The 19,486-nt window shown below is 63.6% G+C and overlaps 1 protein-coding gene across 3 annotated transcripts; it reads right to left on the bottom strand.

Annotated features, from left to right (window-relative positions):
• Positions 1-4,357: 4,357 nt before the first annotated feature.
• TBKBP1 (TBK1 binding protein 1) lies at positions 4,358-14,650 on the bottom strand. 3 transcript variants are annotated; one of them, XM_062629757.1, is made up of 10 exons: positions 14,436-14,648; positions 12,644-12,872; positions 12,447-12,518; positions 12,267-12,371; positions 11,725-11,878; positions 11,489-11,649; positions 11,350-11,399; positions 7,604-7,722; positions 6,182-6,927; positions 4,358-5,412 (listed from the first exon to the last, which is right to left on the bottom strand). In XM_062629757.1, exons 2-10 carry the CDS (start codon positions 12,863-12,865, stop codon positions 5,284-5,286), a joined length of 1,758 nt encoding a protein of 585 aa, XP_062485741.1. In that variant the 5' UTR covers positions 12,866-12,872; positions 14,436-14,648; the 3' UTR covers positions 4,358-5,283. The 3 variants fall into 3 exon arrangements, with proteins under 3 accessions (XP_062485741.1, XP_062485740.1, XP_062485738.1); XM_062629756.1 differs by having other exon boundaries at positions 12,447-12,569; positions 14,436-14,645; XM_062629754.1 differs by having other exon boundaries at positions 11,489-11,878; positions 12,447-12,569; positions 14,436-14,650.
• Between the last annotated feature and the right edge of the window lie 4,836 nt (positions 14,651-19,486).

Below are 19,486 nucleotides of genomic sequence, written 5' to 3' on the forward strand. Positions count from 1 at the left end.
GGATGCTCGATCGGGGTGACCCCAAGTTTAACCCCACTTACGGCGCCGGCACACGCTGCCCCCGATGCAGATGGGTTGTGACAGCCGAGAAGTCCCCCCCCGGCAGCACTGGCGAGGCTCTGACCGCGGCGGGGAGGGACGGGGGGGGGGGACGGGGACGCGAGACCCATGTCAGGGCGCGTTGGCTCCGTCACCTCCCCGCAGCGAGACGGCGGGTCCCACGCGCGGCGCTGGCGTGTCCCCGGGGGGGCCGGTGGCACTTGTCTCTCTGCAGCATCTGTGATGGCGCTGGGCACATGGCAGCCGGGGCCGTGCGTGTTGTTATGTGTGGTTCCCCCCCCCTCCTTCCTCCCCTCCCCTTGCTGGCTGGGAACACGGATGGATGCTAAAGAGCTGATCCCATCACACGGATGATGGCTTGGCCAGGAGGGGACTTGCCGCATCCTGCCTGGGTGGGAAGGGCACATCCCCGGGGGTAAAAGGCAGGAGGTCCGTGAGGACCACGGGTACCACCAACTCCCCTGCAAGGCTGTGGGGAGCCGGCGCTGGGGAGGGTGAGGCACGTGTGAAAACCTCCAGGAAGAGCATCTGAGAGAGGTCGGGCAGTGGCCAGCACCCCTGTGGGGCAGGGACCAGCGGTGCACAGCCAGAGTTGGGGCTGACAGCAGAGTGACAGCCCTGGGCCATGGGGTGCCACAGGGTGATGCAGGGACCAGAGCTTCAGGTGGATGCAGTGATGTGGGTACAAAGAGTGATGCTGGCACTGGGTACCCAGCCTGGACACAGGCACTCAGGGGTGATGTGGGCATCCCAGGGCAGTGCAGGGACCAGAACCTCCTGAGGATGCGGGCACCTCAGGGTGATGCAGGCACCCCAGGGTTATGCAGGCACCCAGGGGTGATGCGGGCAACCAGGGCGATGCTGGCACTGGGTACCCAGCGTGGATGCAGGCACCCAAGAGTGACACCGGATGAAGGCTTCATCCAGGCACATCCCTGGATGCAGGTACTCAGGGTGATGCGAGCACCCTGGGGTGATGTGGGCACCTCGGGGCGATGCGGGCATGGGGCACCCCTGGGAAGGGGCCGAGCTGAGAAGCTGAAGCGCAGCAGCCCCGGGTCCTTCGCAGCAGCCAAGAGCTTGGCCCTGTGGCCACCGCTGCAGTCACCAAAGGGCTTCACCCCAGGGTGGGGACAAAGCCCCGGTGCCACCCAGGGTCCCTTCCCCCTCCCGGGCAGCCCCTCCGTTTCTTATAAACGCCTCTGGCGATGCTGCCCCATGACACGGCAGCTCTGGGGCTTGTGGTTAAACCCCAGGGCTCCGGCTTTGACTCACACCGGATCCGCGGCAGAGAGGGGGCCTTTTGGCACCCACGGCTGGAAAGAAACGCTCACCCCGGGCAGGAGCGCCGGGCGCTTCCTCGCAGAGCCGTTTCCTATAAACCCCGACGGAGGGGACACGGGGCTGAGCTGCTGCTGCCCCCATGGGGTCCTCTGGATCCCGCCTGGAGCCGCAGGGATGTTCCCAGCCTGGTTTGGGGAGGATGGGGAGGGGGGAATCAGCTTCTGGGGGCAGGTGATGCCCTTCGGGGGGCAAAGTCAGGAGGAGCAAGAAGCACCCAGGGCAAGACATGAGCACAACCCTCACTGGACATCAGAGAATCGCCTTCATAACGCAGGCAGCCAGGGACATCAGGACGCTGTCCTCCCTGCTTGGAGCTGACCCCGAACACCCGGCAATAGGGAAGCAGCATCCCTGATCCTCATCCCCTCTCCGGTGCTGCAGGAGCAAGCGAGAACTGGTTCATTTTCCCCCTAAATGATAGAAATGCCGAGAAAAGAAAACAAGCCCCAAAACTGAAAGTGTTCAGGAAAAAAAGCGACTTTTCACCCACCTCAAAATAAGGGTTTTTTTTTGGTGGGAGAAGTCAAATAAAACAAAGGAAGCTGCTGTGGAGGAAACGCTGAGGTGCGACCCTCATGAGGGGATGGGGACAGGGACACGGAGCTGCAGCGTGGCCCCCATGGGAGGGGGGCTCTGGGGGGCAATGCCCTGAGCCATCCCTGGTGTTTCCGGGCACAATCCCCACAGGGATGCTCCCGCTGCCCTTGGACAGGCCGGAGGAGACGGACCCCATCCCTGGCCACTGCAGGAGGGTCCCCACATCCCAGCCCTGCTGTGGCTGAGGTGGGTCTGGCTCATCCCAGGTCACACCGGGGACCCGATGGGTGCAGCCGGATGCGTGACAACCCCCCCCCCCCCATCCCCCGAGAGCCCTGCACCCCGACGTGGGTCCTCCCACCCCCTGGTGCCAACGGGACCCCCACACCAGACCCCGAGGCATGGTCATTGCCACCATCCCGGTCCCCACAACCGTGTTGGGGTTTGCGGTGCCTGTGGCATAGAGGGGGATGCTCCTAGCATCAGCCCCCCCCCCCAGGAGCCCCCAGTTCAGCCCCGGGAGGGTGCCCCAGTGAAGGCTCTGTCACCCCTGGGGGGGGGTTGTGGGGGGTGTGGGGAGGTGGTGAGAGGGAGACCAAAACCACAGCCGAGCTCTGCGGTTTGAGCTCCCTCCTGCGAGCGCCGAGGAGGCGGCAGCACCGGGGGAGGTGGGGGGGGGGGGGGTCGGAGGAAACGGGGCCGCTCATACATCCCCCCCACCCGTCCCCCCATCCCCGGGCAGTGGGGCTGCAGTGGGGTGGGAGAGGGCAACAGAGGCACGGGGGTGCTGGTGGGGATGGGTCAGGGTTTCCCCATGCAGAACGGGGTGAAGGTGGGGTGACCCCCATGGGGTGATGGATTGAAGGCTGCAACGCGGGGAGTGATGCACCCTTATCCTGCTCATGGGGCATACCGAGGTACTCAGCCCCACTGAGCCTTGTGCCCACCAGGAGCATGGGCACCCGGGGTCGCATCCAGCCCTTCGCCTTCCCTGGCCCCACACACAATGGGCAGCAGGAGCAGGGCAGCCCCTCCAGGAGGTGAACAGCCCAACCCCGGGGTGGAGGCACCCCAAAACTCACCGAGCATCACAAACACTGGGCATGGGGACGCATCTGCCTTGGGGGATGCGTGTCCTGGAGCCGCCTGGTTCCTCCCACATGGCTCAGAAGCTGCAGATGGGGGCCGATGGGTTTGGAGGGGGTGTCAGGGGGGTCCCCACGCCTTTGGGGGGGAGCCCGGCATCCTCCTGACTCAGCGGCAGCCACCCCCGGAGGAAAGCGGCTCCGGGTCGGGGGTGGATGAGTAACGGCACCAACGCTTGACTCCCACCACGTGGCTTCAAAGCACAAGAGCAAGGAGCTGGGGAGTGATGGAGAATTTGGGGGTGCAGACACCCCCTTCCCACCACCGGCCCCCCTCTGCTCCAACCCAGTGCATTCCCAGTCCAAACTGATGAATCCACCCTCAACACCACCCTGGGGATGGATAAGGCCCCTCCAGCATAGGACCCTTTGCTGCATGAGCATCACCGTATCCCCCCCCCCCCATCTCCTCCCCATCTCTGCCTGGTACCCGGTGCCCAGCTCTGGCTCAGCCCTGGGTAGGGGCTGCTTTTCCTGCCCCCGGCCCCTGTCAGATGCAGAGATGAGGGTGTGATAACGCCGGTCGCATCGCTGCGCCGCTGCCTCGCTGCCAGCGCGGGGCCTGTATCTCCTTCACACCATCGCCCTGCAGGCACCGTGCTGCAGCGAGCTGGGAACCGAGCCTGCACCCAGCTCAGGGAGCAGGGACCGAGCGCCTGACACCCTCTGCAGCCTCCCCCCAGGGGCAGAGGGGCTGGAGAACGGTCACAACTCATCACATGGATGCTCCCTACCAGAGCCAGGGGCAGGGAGCTGCGGTTTCCCATCAGCAGCTGAGTTTAAGGGAGTCTCATTGCACCCGCATCCCCAATGGGTGCAAAACCAGCCAGGAACACCCCCCCACCCCACACCCCCCCACCCCCCGAACCTCAGGCACAGGCCGGGATGCTCTAGACCCTACAATAACACAAAGGAGTGGATCCAGCAGTGCTGATGGTGCAGTGGTACCCACAGGATGAGGGATAGGGCTTCCCTGTGCATAGGACAGACCCTTCCCACAGGCTAACCAGGATGATCCCATCCCAGCCATCACCCCTACCTGGACCCCGAGCCCTGTGGGGTGCCCCCCGCCTTTGCACCTTTAGGAGAAGCATCGGCCCTAATGACGTTGGTGCAAGCAGGTGATGGAGGCGTGAAGCCCAATAGCCCCAATGCCACCATCCTGGCACCTGTCCCTCACCCTATCCCCATTGTTGAGTGGCACCCATACCTCAGCCCCCCCCATTCTGCCCCATGGGACCCAAAGAGAGGAGACAGCTTCAGCCCCTCCATGGCATTTTGGGCACTGGAAAGGGTTTATTGGAGTTGGTGGCACTGGGGACGTGGGTCCCTTTCCCCAGGGATCCCGGTGCAGTGGAGGGGGGCTGCACCCAGCCGAGACCCCAGTGGTGCATGGGGAGGGTATGGGTAGGGGGGGACATGCAGCGTGGAGCAGCTCGGCTGGGGGGGATGGCGCTGTGGACCCCCCCAGTCCCGGCAGCTTTGAGGTAGATTGAACGTGGGGGGATAAGGGGGGACGGGGTGGGGGGGACTTAGGGTCAGCAGCACCCCTGGGCTAAAGCGGGGGGGCTGGTGGGGTGGGGGGTGCGTGGTCCCCACACTGGGGGGTGTCACGGTCAGGGAGAGCCCCCAGAGCCCAGTGCAGTGGTGGTGGGGGGGTCCATACTGCACCTTGGGGCTTGATTCTCAGCATCATTGTGGGGAGAAATGGGGAGGGAGGGGGGGCTTTTAATGGGAAAGATGCTTGAACCAGTGAGATGAGGTGAGGGGGACCAAGAAAAAGCAGCTGCCCCCCACCTCGTGCCCCCCAAACCCAACTTTGACCCGGGGAAAGGACAGCCCTTCACCTGCTTCCTGGGGGCCAGATCCAGGACCTGGCCCCTCGAATCCTCCCTGAGATCAAGCAGCAGCACCCAAGGGTGCAGATGACACCCAAGGATGCAGTCGGGTCCCCTCGGGATGGCGTTATCCTGCTGCCCCGACTCGAGCATCCGGACCCGGCGTGGATGCAGGGATGGGGCGAGGAGGGAGCAAAGGAGCCCCCCCACTATGGAGGGCGGGTGGGCTCCGGGGTTGGGGGGGTCTCAGTCTTTGTGTAGCTACTGAAGACTTGGAGGTATTTGGGGAGCCGTGTCGCTCCTCGTGTGTTTTCATGCAGCATCCAAAGGTCGGGGAGCAGGGGCTGGGGGGGGAAGGCTCAGATCTTGCTGTTCTCGAGGTGCGAGTCGATGTGCTTCACCAGGGCATCGTCCGGGTAGCCGATGGGGAAGGTGAGCTGGCACAGCGGGCAGCTCCGCACCTCCGAGTCCACCGTCTCCAGCAGCAGCTGTGGGGCAGAGCGAGGTGTTGAGCACGGCCTGCTCCCCATGGGGTTAGATTGGGTTGGGGTGGAAGGGAGCTTAAAGCTCATCCAGCTCCAACCCCTGCCACGGACAGGGACCCCTTCCATAGAGCAGCTTGCTCCAAGCCCCTGTGTCCAACCTGGCCTTGAACACTGCCAGGGATGGGGCAGCCACAGCTTCCCTGGGCACCCTGTGCCAGCGCCTCAGCACCCTCACAGTAAAGAACTTCCTCCTTATCTCCAGGCTGAACTTGCCCTGTTTCAGTTTGAACCCATCACCCCTTGTCCTGTCACTGCAGTCCCTAATGAAGAGCCCCTCCCCAGCATTGCTATAGCCCCCTTCAGACACTGGAAGCTGCTCTGAGGTCTCCACACAGCTTCTCTTCCCCAGGCTGAACAGCCCCAATGTTCTCAGCCTGGCTCCATACAGGAGCTGCTCCAGCCCCTGCTCATCCTCGTGGCCTCTTCTGGCCTTGCTCCAACAGCTCCAAGTCCTGATGTTGAGGACCCCAGAACTGCACACAGTGAGGTCTCACGAGAGCAGAGGGGGCAGGATCACCTCCCTGGACCCCCTGGTTATGCTCCTTTAGATGCAGCCCAGGATATGGTTGGTTTCTGCCACTGCTTCCATATCCCCCCAGCTCCTCTCCAACACCCGCTGCTGCGCTCCATGCAGCAACCACCCTGCCTGCACATCAATGGGGTTCCTTTGCCCCCACCACGTCATCCCGGGGTGCTGGGGGTCCCCACTTACGTTAATGGAGGGCCAGGACTGAGCGTGCTCTGCCCGGGCGTAGGCAGCAGCCGTCCGGTGCGCGGCGTCGGCATCGGGGCTGGGGAAGCCGGCACAGAAGGATGCGCAGCGAATGGCCCCGGCCTCGGGGCTGGGCGGGCTTGGGAGCGCCCAATCCTCCTCATCCGATGACTGCTTCTCGAAGCGGACGTGCTCCTCGAAGGGCTCATGGGCGCTCAGGGGGGCCCCGGCACCCCCCAAGTACACCTCGCCATAGGGTCGGTGCTTGGGGAGCGTCGAGGCTTCGGGCTGGAGCCAGAGCGAGCGGCTCTGCTGGTACAGAGCCACGTTGCTCACCTCCGAGTAGCTCCGGCGGCCCTGGAAGCCGGCCTTGATGTGCCGGCTGGAGGGTTTGGCGTAGCCCAGCTCCATCCTGTCTCCGGGCAGGCGGTGCGGTGATGCTGAAGCCGGTGATGGGCACGGTGGCGGCACCGGGGACCGGCGCTGCTGGGCAGGGGATTGGCTGGACGGGGGCACCGGGGACCGGCGCTGCTGAGCAGGGGACTGGCAGGGGCCGGGGGCTGGCGAGCGGCGCTGCTGGGCCGGGGACTGGCTGGGGGGACCCGGCGAGCGCCGCTGCCGTGCGGGGGATTGGCACTGGGGTGCGGGAGGGAGCCCCGGAGGGGCGGGCGAGGGGCACTGAGGGGCGGGCGAGCGGCGCTGTGGGGCTGGGGAATGGCACTGGGATAGCGGGGAGTGACGCTGGCCTGCAGGGAGGGAGGGGAGAGCAGAGAAAACAGCCCCGTGTCAGGATGGAGGCGAGGAAAGCGTCCCATGTCCCCCATGCGCATTCGGGATGGATGGATAGGGGATGTGGCCGTGGGGACCCCCGGCGGGAGGGCTGCTCCGTGGGGTGGATGGTCCCAGGGATAGAATCATGGGATCAACCAGGTTGGAAAAGCCCTTTAAGCTCATCCAGTCCAACCAGCACTGCCAAGGCCACCACTAACCCATGGCACTGAGGGCCTCGTCTGCACGGTGTGTGAACGCTTGCAGGGATGGTGACTCCAGCCCTGCCCTGAGCAGCCTGTTCCAATGCCTGAGCACCCTTTGGGGAAGGAATTATTCCCAATATCCAATGCTAATAAAATAGCTTGCGTTGGAAGGGACCTTCAAAGCTCATCAAGTCCGACCCCCCCCCACCTGCAATGAGCCAGGAACACGTTCAACAAGACCAGGTTGCTCGGATGGTCTCGGAGATGGATGCTCTTGGGGAGGGACGGTCCAGGGAGGGCTGCTCCCCAGGATGAACACATGCAAGAGCTCATCACCAGCCTGATGACAAGGGCATCCAGCATGGTCTCCCCATTATTTGCCCCCCCCCCCCAGCCCTGCTTGGCTATGGGGTCCAGCCCCCAGTGTCTCCCCCCCCCCCCCCCTTACCACCATTGAGGCTCTTCTCCTGCAGCAGGGCACGGAGGATCTGGCTCTGCAGGGAGCTGAGGTTCCGCAGGCGGCACAGCTCCTCCGTCAGCTCCGTGTAGGCCAGCGCCAGGTTCACCCTGCGGCGAGGACGAAGCATCACTGAGGGCGAAGCAGCCCCTGGCTCCCCATGGTGGTGGTGGGGGGCACCCGGAACCCACGTTCGGGTTTGTCCCTCAGAAGGGGAAAGCTGTGGCCGTGCATCGAGTGCAACCGGAGGGACGTGGGAGCCGGGCCCCCCCCCACCTTCCCCGTGCCGCTCGCGGGGGCCCTGACAGAGGCATTAAATCCTTCCCCAAGTTGGGTGTCACTTCTCAAAGCCGCGTTCTCTGCGGTGATGCGAAGGCCCCGCGGGCCGGGGGGGCTCAGAGCATCCGCACCGAGGGGAGAACTGAGCTGTTGTGACACCCCCCGGACCCGGGAGATGCTGCTTGTAACAGCAGCTGACAGGTCTACCCCTGCCCCCCCCCCCCCCCCGGCATCGCACTTTGGGGGGGGGAAGAGGAAAAAGAAAAGAAGAAAAATTAGAAAAAGAAGAAAAGGGAAAGAAGAAAAAGGAAATGGAAATAAAATCAGTCAGAAAATAAGGGGAAAAAAGAAAAAAAAAGGAGCAAAACAGAAAAAAGAAAAAAAATGTAGAAAAAAGGAGAAAAAAGAAAATAAATTGAAAAGATAAAAAGAAAAAGAAATAAGAAGAAAGAAGAAAAATAGTTATAGAAAAGAAAAAAAGAGAAAGAAAAAAAGAAGCAAAAGAGAAAGAAGAAAAAAGAAGAAAAAAAGAAAAATGGAGACAAAAAAGGAGAAAAAAGATAACAAAAATAAAAAGATAAAGGAAAAGGAAAAAGTAAGAAGAAAAAAGAAAAATAATTATAGAAAAGAAAAAAGGAAAAGGAAAAAGAAGAAAAAAAGGAGAGAAATAGAAGAAAAAAGAAAAAAAAAAAGAGAGAAAGAGAAAACAGACCCAGAGAAAGGAAGAAAACCAAAAGCAAAGGGGAACGAGGGAGCTGTGTCCTGAGCCGGGTCCCCACTGACCCCAGACCCCCCCCCCCAACCAGCACCTCTGCCGGCTCCCACCTCTCGTGCCTCAGTTTCCCCCCTGCCGCCCATCGTAGGCACCGGGCTCTGAGCCAGGGCCCTGCTGCAGAGGCTGTGGCTGCTCCCCACAGCACGGGGGGGGTCCCATCTCCCCCAGCCCCACGGTTGGGTTTGTGTCCCCCCCCCAGCTCCCCTCCATGCTGAGGCGCAGGGAGGAAGCACCAAAACCGCAGTGCTGGGGTGGAGGAGTAAGAGATGCTCGGGGGGGGGGGGTGTGTTGGTGTGAGCACCCCCCCCAGCCCCTCACCCTCCAAAAGCAGGGACCTGTCCCATAACCCCCCCCTAGCCAAGGGGGTCCACGAGGGGTTTTGGGTGGTTTCAAGCCAGCAAAGGGGAGCTTGGGGGGGTTCTCGGTGTCGTTCGTGTCCCCCCCCCCAAAGGCGCTGTTTCAAGGCAAACTGCGGGTTTGATACGCAAGTGCAGATAAGCCGTGAGAACAAAAGAGCCACCGGAACGAGCATCGAGCATCGTTGCACCAGTGGGAACGGCTGGATCCCATGGGACCACCGGGGTCCATGGCACCACAGCCATGTATCCCCCCCCGCCTTATCACCCAGCCAGAGATGGCTGGGACCACCAAAGTGGGGGGCTGAGGATAAGCGGGGCACTGGGGTGCAATTGTGCTCCCCCCCCCCCAAAGCACCAGGAAGGGGGAGAAGAACTTGGGGGTGACCTCAAGAGAGTCCTGCCTGGTAAATAAGAGGTGGGGGAAGCCTGGAATACAAGCAGGAACGGCAGATGTAGGTGCTACCAAGGAGCTGGGGGGGCCCTGGCATGACCCTAGCAGCTGCTTGGCACCCCCCCCTTTAGGGCTGGGGAGCAGGGGATGGGGATGTCTCAGCTCAGCACCATTGGCAAAGGAGATGCTGAGCACCGTGGCACCTTTGGCAAAAGCACCAGCATCATTAAACCCCATAAAACCCCACCAAACCGGTGTCAGGAACGGGGATGAGGGTATGGGTCCGACCCGCCTGCACCCATCACCCCCAGCACTCAGCACTGCATCCCCCTGGGTATCAGTAACCTGGGGCTCCATCCTGCAAAGCATCCCCTGGTGCTGCAGCACCTCAAAAACACACCCCCCCCCCCAAAAAAAAAGTGCAAAACTATGGAAAAAAAAAAAACAAAACAACCCCAAAAAGAGGGGCTGAGGGACCCCCGCCCCGCTCGGCGCGCTGAGTAATTCAGCAAAAGGCACCCAGAAAAGTCACCCGGAGATGGAAAGCGCCGATAAAGCGTTTTTCACACCCAAAAAAGAAGCGGTGAGGAGGAGCGGGTTACAAAAAGGAGCCGTATTTACAAGAAAACACCAGGCTGCGGAGGGAAAGGCAGTGCCCGGGGAGGAGGGAAGGTGCCCCCCGGCTTAGGGGTGCGGGGCACGGGGCTCTCCGTGCCTCAGTTTCCCCACACTGAGGTGGGGAAGGGAGGCTGAAAAGCGAGGTGGGTTTGGGAGGTGTTAAGGGGCGCGTTGGGAGTTTTAGCTGCTGGTGGGGGCGGCCGATGGGGTGGGATGGGGAGCATGGGATGAGGGAGTGTGGGAGAGCCCAGCGTTCCCGGCTGGGAAACAAAGTGAATGAAGGGGAGAAACGAGCAGAGGGGGAACGGGGGACACCCGTGGGGTGTGCGGCACAGACGGGGCTGCAGCGCGGATGCGTCGGCGCCCGCAGCGCCCTGAGCCCCGGGGGAAGACAAGAAACGGCGACAGCATCCGAGACGTAGGGAAAAAGGAGGGGGGGGACCGGACACCCCCTGCACAGACCCCAAAACACCCAGCCCCGGCCCCGCGCGTCAGCTTGGATCTGTCCACAGCTCGACACGGGCTGCCAGGGTGTGAAGTCCCGCTCCTGCATCCCGGCCCATAGCGGGATAACGGGAACGCCGCCTCGGTGCACACGTTATGGGCGGCTGCTGGCAGGGAATGTCCCCGAACCGGAGCTGCTGGGGAGAGTTAGGGGGTCCAGCCATGGGCAACAGCCCTGGTTCAGCCTTGCCACATCAATCGTCCCCGCGTTTGGGGGTATCTTTACCCAAACCCCCCGTTCCGAGGTGTTCAGTCCCTGTCCCAGCATCGGGGTTTGCCCCGATGGAGCTCCAGGAGCTCATGGATGCAGCGAGGAGGGGGCCAGGATGCGGCATGAGGACCAGAGAGGAAGGATGCCCAGCACCACCATGGCTCCGCACCCATTACCAGTGCAAAAAGGAGCATGCCAGAAGGGACTGGTGCAGGGGTCGGTGGCTCCGAGGAGCCCGGGCATGCTCCTGGTGCGGTGTCCTGCAGCCATGGATGCATGGCACGGGTGGCACGGAGCGGTGCTGTGCGGTGACGGCTGCTCTGCGGCAGCCGCAAGCCATCAGTGCCCTCTGGAGGCAGCAGCACAGGCACCGAGCCGGTGCCACTCAGTTCAACCCCAAACTCCCGAGGTGCAGAGGGTGCTTTTGGGGTGCTGGATCCCCCCCCCCCCCCCGCAACACTTCAATATGGGGAAGCCCCCAGGGGTCCTGTCCCCTCCGGGACACCCTGGGTGTAAAGCAGAGTCCTAAATGCCACCAAACCCTCCCTGCCGAGGTGGGGACCCCCCCTATTGCATCCCAGCTCTCACCCCAATACTTACTGGTCGTCGCCCACCTTCTTCACCCAGGCCATGTCCCGCTCTGACTGGTCCTGGGGGGAGAGCAGACATCCCATTGGCACCCGGACCCACATCCATAGGGCCGGGGGTTGGTCCCACACGACCGATCCCTGCTCCGAACCTGCTCCCTCGTGTCCTGCAGGTGCTTCAGCTCCGCCTGCAGCCGCTCGCACTCGGCCTTGAGATGCTCCTCACGGTGCTGGGCCCGTTGGGTCTCCTGGCGCGCTGCTTCCAGCTCAGCTTCCAGCCCCCGGCTCTGCCAGCCCCCGGCACGCTCCAGCACTGCGGGCAGGGCATTGCTCAGCACCGTCACGGAGCCCTGGGGGGGGGCTCGGGGGGTCCTGGGGGGTGTCTCACCATGGGTCAGGCTGGGGTTGGGGTGCAGGGTGATGAAAGGCACCTCCTGTCCCGGTATCGGGGTGCTGAGCCCCGGGAAGGTGCTGCCGTCGCGCTGCCGTAGCTGCTGCTCCAGGCTCCGGATGCGGCTCAGGTGAGTGTCCACCAGCGCCCGCTGCATGGGGAGGGGGAGAGGGATGAACCCCCCCCCCCAGCACTGCACCCTCAGGGTCCCCATGGAGCTGGTGGGTGGTGTGTCCCTAGGATGTGGCCAGCCCCCCGGTGCTGGATGGGATGCAGGATGCTGGGGATGCCCACAACAGGGGCACCACAGTGGGGCTGGGAGCATCCCTTGGCAGAGCGGGACTGGGGAGGGACATGAATAAACCCAAGCAAAGTGCATCACTAAACCCCCAATGTGGCCATAATGGGGGTGAGCAGCCACAGCCCCCCCCAGCCCTGCACCCCACTGAGCCCTGCTGGTGGCACCACCAGCATCCCTATGGGATCTGCCCAGCTGGTGCCATGGGGAGGGGACAGGGATGTGTCCCACCAGCACACACCATCTCTCCCAGCTCCGTCTCCAGGTCAGCCTTCTCCACGCACAGCTTCTCATAGGCCTGGATCATCTCCTCCAGCTGCTCCTCACGCTCTTTGCTCTTCTGCAGCTGCAGAAAGAGGGGGAGCCATGGGTTGGGGGGCAGCTCGGGGACCCCCCCCCTTTGTCCCCCAGCCCCATTCACCTCGTGCTGAAACTGGTTGAGCTGCTGCTGCAGCGACGCCTTCTCGCTCTTGAGCAGCGACGTCTCCTTGGCCTCGTAGAGGGAGAAGATGTGTTCCTCACCGAACTCCCCGATCAGCGGGTACTGCAGCCATGGGGCAGGGCATCAGCGGGGACCCCCCGGTCCCCAGCCCACCCTGAGCCCCCCGTGCCCCTCACCTTGACCTCGTACATCTTGAGCCGGCGCTTGAGCGTGGAGTTCTCCCTCTCCAGCCCCGTCAGCCGGTTCTTGATGTCGTCGTAGGCGGTGATGAGGGCGAAGTGGGAGGCTGAGCACATCTCGCCCGAGAGGTCGGTGTTGGGGCTGTCGAGCCAGTCCTCGTCCTGCCCCAGCGCGTCCTGCGTCAGGATGCTGATGTCGTCCTCGAACATGGAGTCCATGTCCTGCCTGGGGTGGGATGGGTGGACAGAGAGATGGCTGCTGGTGACCCCATGGCAGGGGTGGGTATGGATGGGAGCAGCACAAAGCCCCCAGAGAAAGGCTGGGCTGTGGGGACACCGGATGCTCGAGCCCAGCCGGGTCCTGCCGATGGCTCCGGTTGGATATAAGGAGGAAGCTCTTCCCTGTGAGGGTGCTGAGGTGCTGGCACAGGGTGCCCAGAGAAGCTGTGGCTGCCCCATCCCTGGCAGTGTTCAAGGACACAGGGGCTTGGAGCAAGCTGCTCCAGTGGAAGGGGTCCCTGCCCGTGGCAGGGATTGGAGCTGGGTGAGCTTTAAGGTCCCTTCCAACCCAAACCATTCCATGGTTCTATGGAGCGGGGCTCTCGAGGAGCTCAACCTCTCCCATCGGCCAAGGGGGATGGAGGAAGGTTGGGCCTGGAAGCAGCCACCAGCACCGGCTCCAAGCCCGCAGCATCCCCTGGGGATGGGACAAGGATCGGGGGGGCTGTATCCCGGCATCCCCTGCAGGAGGAAGCATCAGGAAAAGCGGGAGCCGGGGCGGCAGGGAGCACCCCCAGCCTGGCACCGGGGGGGGGGGGAACGCGGTGACTTTCCCGCATCCCCTTGGGAGCAAGCACCAGGAATAGCACCGGGAGCCGGCTCCTCCCGCCCCGCGCCCCGCACGCGAGCTGCTTCCCGTGCTCCCACGCCTCGGCGGCAGCAGCCTCTGCTGTGCCCTATATACCGGGAGGCCCCGCCAGCCTCCCCCCACAGCTCCAGAGCTGGAACTGGGGACCCGATCCTGCCCATGGCCAGGATGCGTCCCTGCCCGAGGATCCTGGATGGTGCCCGGGGGGGGGGGGGGGATGAGACCCTGCAGGATGTGTCCCGGGGTGCTGGAGGCTCTGCAAAGCGGCTGCCACCGGCTCCGCTGTGGCTCCTTGGGTGTTTGATGGGGGAAATGGGCCCCATGAGTGCGAGCCCCAGCACCGGACCCCTGTGCTGATGGGCACCCCCATGGGCACCGCGGCGGCTGCTGCTCAGGCGCGGCCTCGCCGGCTCAGCCAGGAGCCGTCACCACACAAATAATTCATAGCAGAAAGCCGGGCGAGGGAGGTGACATCCGCAGGGTGATGGGGGGGGGGGGACAGCCCGGCCCTGCTCTGCCCCAGGAGAGGGGGACACAGATCCCCCCCATTGCCCTACAGCCGGTGCTGGGCAGTCAGAGCCTCCAGTGGGGCAAGGAAACAGAGACACCGGCTCCGTGCCCTCTTGTGAGGGCCTTAAATCCACACCGAAGCGGACCCCAGGGAGGGCACCATCATCACCCCCTTGGGGAAACTGAGGCAGCCAAGAGGAGCTTCCCCAAGCCCTTGGGGACCCCTCATTGCAAGACCCCATGAGTAGGGTCCGTGGCTACCCAGACCCCTGCTTGGGGGCTGGCTGGGGACGGGACCCCCTCCCTTCTTCCCTACCCACAGGGCCCGGCAGCAGCTCTGCACCTACAGCCTGGCCCGGTCCCGTGCCTCAGTTTCCCCCCTCCCTCGCCGTGTCCCACCATGACCCGTGCCTGGCAGCGGGCCCCGGGTGCGGGGCGAAGCGGTGCGGGCTGGGCAGGGCTGCGGCGCGGCCACGCGTGTCCCAGGCGTCAGCGGGGAGCAGGGAGAGGGGCAGCGGAGCGCGGCGGCTCCGTCATGAGGCTCCAGGGGCAACGGCGACGGTCCCCGCGGCACCGCGCTGGCTGCGATGATGCTCCCTGCACGGTCCCAGCGGTCGCTCCCTTCTCGAGGCCTACAAATACCTTGAAAGAGAGAGGAAACGGGGCTGCAGCTCCCCGGGATGCTTAAAAGGGGGGGGGGGGGATGGAGGCAACGGTGATGGGCGCTGGTTGTGCCGGGCAGCGGGTGGTTGGCACCCAGATGGCATTAGGGGGATCGGCACCGTGTCCTCAACACAGCCGCACTCTGGGGGTCTGTGAGGACCGAGCTCCAGCCCCGGAACCGGGCCAAGCCCCCTCCTCATTGCTTGGGGGGGGTAGGATCGGAGGTGCGATGCCACCGCCATGGCCCCGAGTGAGCGCAGACGGGCGGCGTGCAAAGGGGGCCGGGACCGCGGTGCCCGACCCCGGCAGCCCGGGGGGGGGTCAGCCCGGGCGTGGGTCCCGGGCACCGGATGGCGGGGGAAAGGGGAGGGGTTTGGCCTGCGGCGGCCCCGGTGCCTCGGAGAGACCCGGCCCGGGGCTGCGCACCCGCTCCGGAGCCCAGCCCGGGGGTCGTCAGGCGGGGACCAGGACCGGAGGTGCAGGAGGGGCCCGGGATGCAGCCAGGGATGGAGGCGGGATGGAGCCGGGGACGGAACTGGGATGAATCCGAAGATTGAACCGGGATGGAGAGGGGGATGGAACCGGGATGGAGCCAGGGATGGAGCAGGGATGGAGCCGGGGATGGAACCGGGATGGAGCCGGGATGGAGCCTGATGGGCGATGGGTCTGGGGGCGCGATGGGGCGGGGGGAGGCGGGTCGAGGTGTGGCGGTGTCGGTCCTGTTCCCCGGCCCGGTTTCCCCCCCGCCGGCCCCGGCCCAGGCCCCGCACTCACCGGCGATGCGATGCGATGCGATGATGCTGCGGCGGCGGCCGCCGGGATGCGGCTCGGTCCCCGCCCCGGCGGGTCTCGGTGCCGGTCTCGGTGCCGGTCTCGCCCCCGCCTCAGCCCCGGCCGCCCGTTCCTTTCCGTTCCGCCGTTTCTTCCGCTCCGGAGACACCGAGAAACCACGTGGGCACCGGGCGGCCGCCAGCCCCTCCCCCCCCCAACGCTCCGGTGCCGCCCCCCCCCCCCCCCCCCCCGTTTCCCCCTCCCGGGTCACCGCGGGTCTCCGGGGTGCTCCCAGCGTCCCCGCCCCCCCCGGAGCCATCCCCCCCCCTTCCCTGCCCCGGTGGGAGGACCCCGGACCCCCCCATTGCAACCGGGGCCACCCCCCCCTTCAACCCCCCCCCCCCATCGGGGCTGTGTCCGGAGCCTGGGGGGGGGGCAACGGCAGAGCCGAGCTGCAGGGATGCGCGGTGGGGGCTGGGCTCGGCTCCTTCCCCCCCCCCCCCCCCCCCGCTTTTCCAGGAGCGTTTTATTCCCTGGATTGTTCTCTCGGAGCCGCTTCCATTATGGAATTCCATTTTTCTCCCGTGGCTGCGCAGCGTTATTAATAGCTGCTCTCCTTTCGCCAGCGCTGCTGATGCCGGGGGCTCTACCGGCAAATCCCTGTGCTCCGGGGGGGGGGACAGATCCTGGCACCCACAGGCCTGCATGGACAGACCCATGGCACTGCACCAGCATTCCTCAATGGAAGCCCTCGGTGGGAATCATCCCGGCCATGTGCCTCCATCACATGACAGCTCATGGAAAAGGTGTCAAAATCAGACTGAGCTCGGCTTCACCCAGCCCCTGGTTCCCACTTGGGCACCCAAAAGAAGGGAAGAGCCCAGCTGAGGAGCTCTCATCCTAGATCCGGGTTCCTGGCATGGCTGTATCATCACTTGGATGGAGCCTGGGATGCTCCGAGGGAGCGCCGCAGTGATTCGGCACCAGCCCCAAGGCTGGCATTGCCGGGTACCACCCTTGGGATGCTCACATCTGGGGGCTGTGGAGCCCAGATGCAGCGCTGGAGGCTTTGGGAGGCCGATGGCAGCCGAGCACGGGGCCGTTCCCATTGGAGGTTTTGCCAGGGAATCGCCACCGTTGGCTTTAGCGAGGGGCCGGGAGAGGAAAACAGCTCCTGGGGGGGTCACAGCGCTGGGCTGAAAGGCGCCATTGACCCCAGGGAGTCCCATGGAGCCGGGCAGGAGCCACGGGGCTGGAATGTGCTGCAAACACGGCTCCGGATGCAGCCCGGTGCCAGCTCCCGCCCTGCGGATCTGCTGCGAGTGCTTTGAGGTGCAAATGAAGGCTTCCATCAGGTTCCAAGGGAATTGGGAACGCGAGGCAGGAGCCGCGCTGGGGGACAGGGCCTGATGCCCCCCCCGAGGGGCTGCACGCAGGGCACAGGGTGCAGGCATTGACTGCGTGTGAGGGATGAGCCTTGCAGGCACAGGGTTGGCAGCGGAGAGGAGGGAGGCTGGGGAAGACTCTGGAGCAGGAGCAGTGATCCAAGCTCCTGTGGTTGTCTCCCATATAAGCCTGGTCCTGGCATTTGGGGTCCCCATCGCACCCCGATTGCCAGTGCAGCATCCGGGAGTGCAGCTATGAGCAGAGCAGGATTCAGCCCAGGCATCCCGCAGGATGCTCTGCTCTTCTCCTGAGGCTTCATAGAATCACAGGCTGGTTTGGGCTGGAAGGGACCTTAAAGCTTCCTGGTGTTTCCAAGCATTTCTCTCCCACATTCCCACCCTTGCTCCACAATGGAATTCTTTATTCTAATGCATTTCCAGTGCAATGAGGTCTCAGCTGATCCGGTGCCTGTGATGGGGACTGATGGGGAGCAGAGGGAAGCAGGAGACTCCTCGGATAGCCTGTGTTACCTGGAGGCTGCAAGCTCCCTGGGTTCACACGAGGCCTGAGCCGTCCTAAAGCATCCATTGAACCCCAAAACATCACCTTCATCTTCCTCAGGGAGCATCTCTCGTTTGTCACCCTCCTTTACTAACGCTCTGGAGGAAGGAAGGAGCCTGTTGGGTCCCTCAAAGGCTTTACTTTGCCTGAGCCTTTGTTCAGTGCCTTCATGGCAGAGGATTTATTGGGTTATTACCGGTGCAGAACTCAGCCCTTTGGCAGGGGACACTTAAAATCCCCCCGGTGACACCGGGCAGCGTTAACTGGGGCTGAGGTTTTCCCTTCCAGCCCCATCAGCTCCGGCTGCCTCCGAGATGAGGCCAAGCACCGAACTCACCCATTGCTTCCTGCTGCCAAACAGGGTCCCAGGTGGGACCACGGAGCTCCATTCCCCACAGATGTGGTTGTTCACAGCAGCGCTTCCATCTCTATGGGGAGAACCTCTGCTTGTTTCCCCTTTGACTGGAAGCATCGGCCAGGACCTGCACATCACACCCGGGTTCCCCAACAGCAGCAAGGGGAGGAGGATACAGGGGAGCGTGAGCAGGGAAAGCTGCATCCCGCAAGCAGAGAGCAGAAAGCTCTGTAAATCCCTGTGCCAGCGCCCGTTCCTGATGGCACAGCCCTTCTATACCTGTGCTGATCCCAGCTCCTCTGGGCTCCGGCTGGGGCAGGGAAAGCCCCACATCCCTGCCAGGCGAGCACATGTGAGTGATGCTTTCGGGATGCTCCTTTGGGACAACGGGGCTCCCAAGTAGCCAACACACGGAGCATCGCAGGAGAGGAGCTACAGGAAGGTTCCCCTTGGCTCTGGAGCCCCAAGGCCACGCTGACGACCCTGTGCTGCCACCATAGGAAACCGCTCGCATTCAGCAAGCGCCGGCAGTGCCAGACAGCACCGGGGAGCTGCAGCAGCCCTTGCAGGAAGGCGCTGAGGCCACAGCATCACCTCTAGAGACTAGAAATCAACTTGTGTGGCTTCCTTTCCCCCTCCCCAAAGCTGCAGGAAATGGGGTCTTCTTTTCTTTCCCCTCCTCTCCCCATAGGGACACAGCGCTCCGGGGGCAGGGCTGGGGGGATGCTCCTCACCCTCATCCCGTTCTGCTCCACGAATCCAACCCAGCATCCCAGCAACGGGCGGGCAGGGCCGCGCTGTCCCCGGGTGCCGGAGCGGGTGGCACATATGGCAGATGACACAGTGCTGTCACCTCAGCGAGAGGAAACGGGCGAGCGTCACTCATTGAGCGCGCACCCACTCAGTCTCCGCAAGCTAAAGGATGCTGCTGCCAGCGGGAGACGCGGCGGGAGCTGGGAAGATGAAGCAGCAAAAATAAATCCCCCCCCCCCCTCCATCAGTAACAAAAATAAAGCGTTTTGGTTCAGTTTTTATTCATTTCGAAGGTAAATAAACCCATCCCCACCCCACCCCATCCCTTCGGCACGGGGGCCCTGCCAAGTGTTAGCATCCGGTGGGTGCAGGCGGTGCTGGTGCATCAGGGTGGGATGAAGGCTTTGCCATGGGGAGGCAGGAGTGGAGAAGCGCTGGTTCCTCCGCTACGGACAACTGATGGGTGGATAAACGGGAGTTAATAAAGGAGGGGTTTGGAGCTGCGGATGCAGGGGGGGGGTTAAAGGGGGCTTTGAGAGATGGGGTTAGAGAGGGCAGGATGCAAAGTCTCACCCTGGGTGCTGAGGCGCTGGCACAGGGTGCTCAGAGAAGCTGGGGCTGCCCCATCCCTGGCAGTGCCCAAGGCCAGGTTGGGCTTGGAGCACCCTGCCCATGGAACTGGATGAGCTTTAAGGTCCCTTCAACCCAACCCATCCCATGACTCCACACAAGCACCCGAGCTACCAAACCCCAGCAGCGATGCCCAGGCTGGGCTGCAATGGATTCCTTCTACGATCAAAGCCCCCAGTGAGCAAAACCAGCCCTAAACCAGGCTTTGCCCTCCCTCTGCAGCAGGAGCAGGGGCAAGGGGAAGAGGCGCTGCTTTTGAGGACACTTGAAATCAACCCCAAAGCCACCCCAAAGCCCAAGGGAAAGCCCCCCCCAAAACAAAGAGGCCGGACACGGGTTTGTT

Source organism: Pezoporus occidentalis, unplaced genomic scaffold (genome assembly GCF_034315485.1).
Source record: "Pezoporus occidentalis ecotype Australia unplaced genomic scaffold, CSIRO_AGI_Poc_V1 ctg341, whole genome shotgun sequence".
Classification (NCBI taxonomy): domain Eukaryota; kingdom Metazoa; phylum Chordata; class Aves; order Psittaciformes; family Psittacidae; genus Pezoporus; species Pezoporus occidentalis.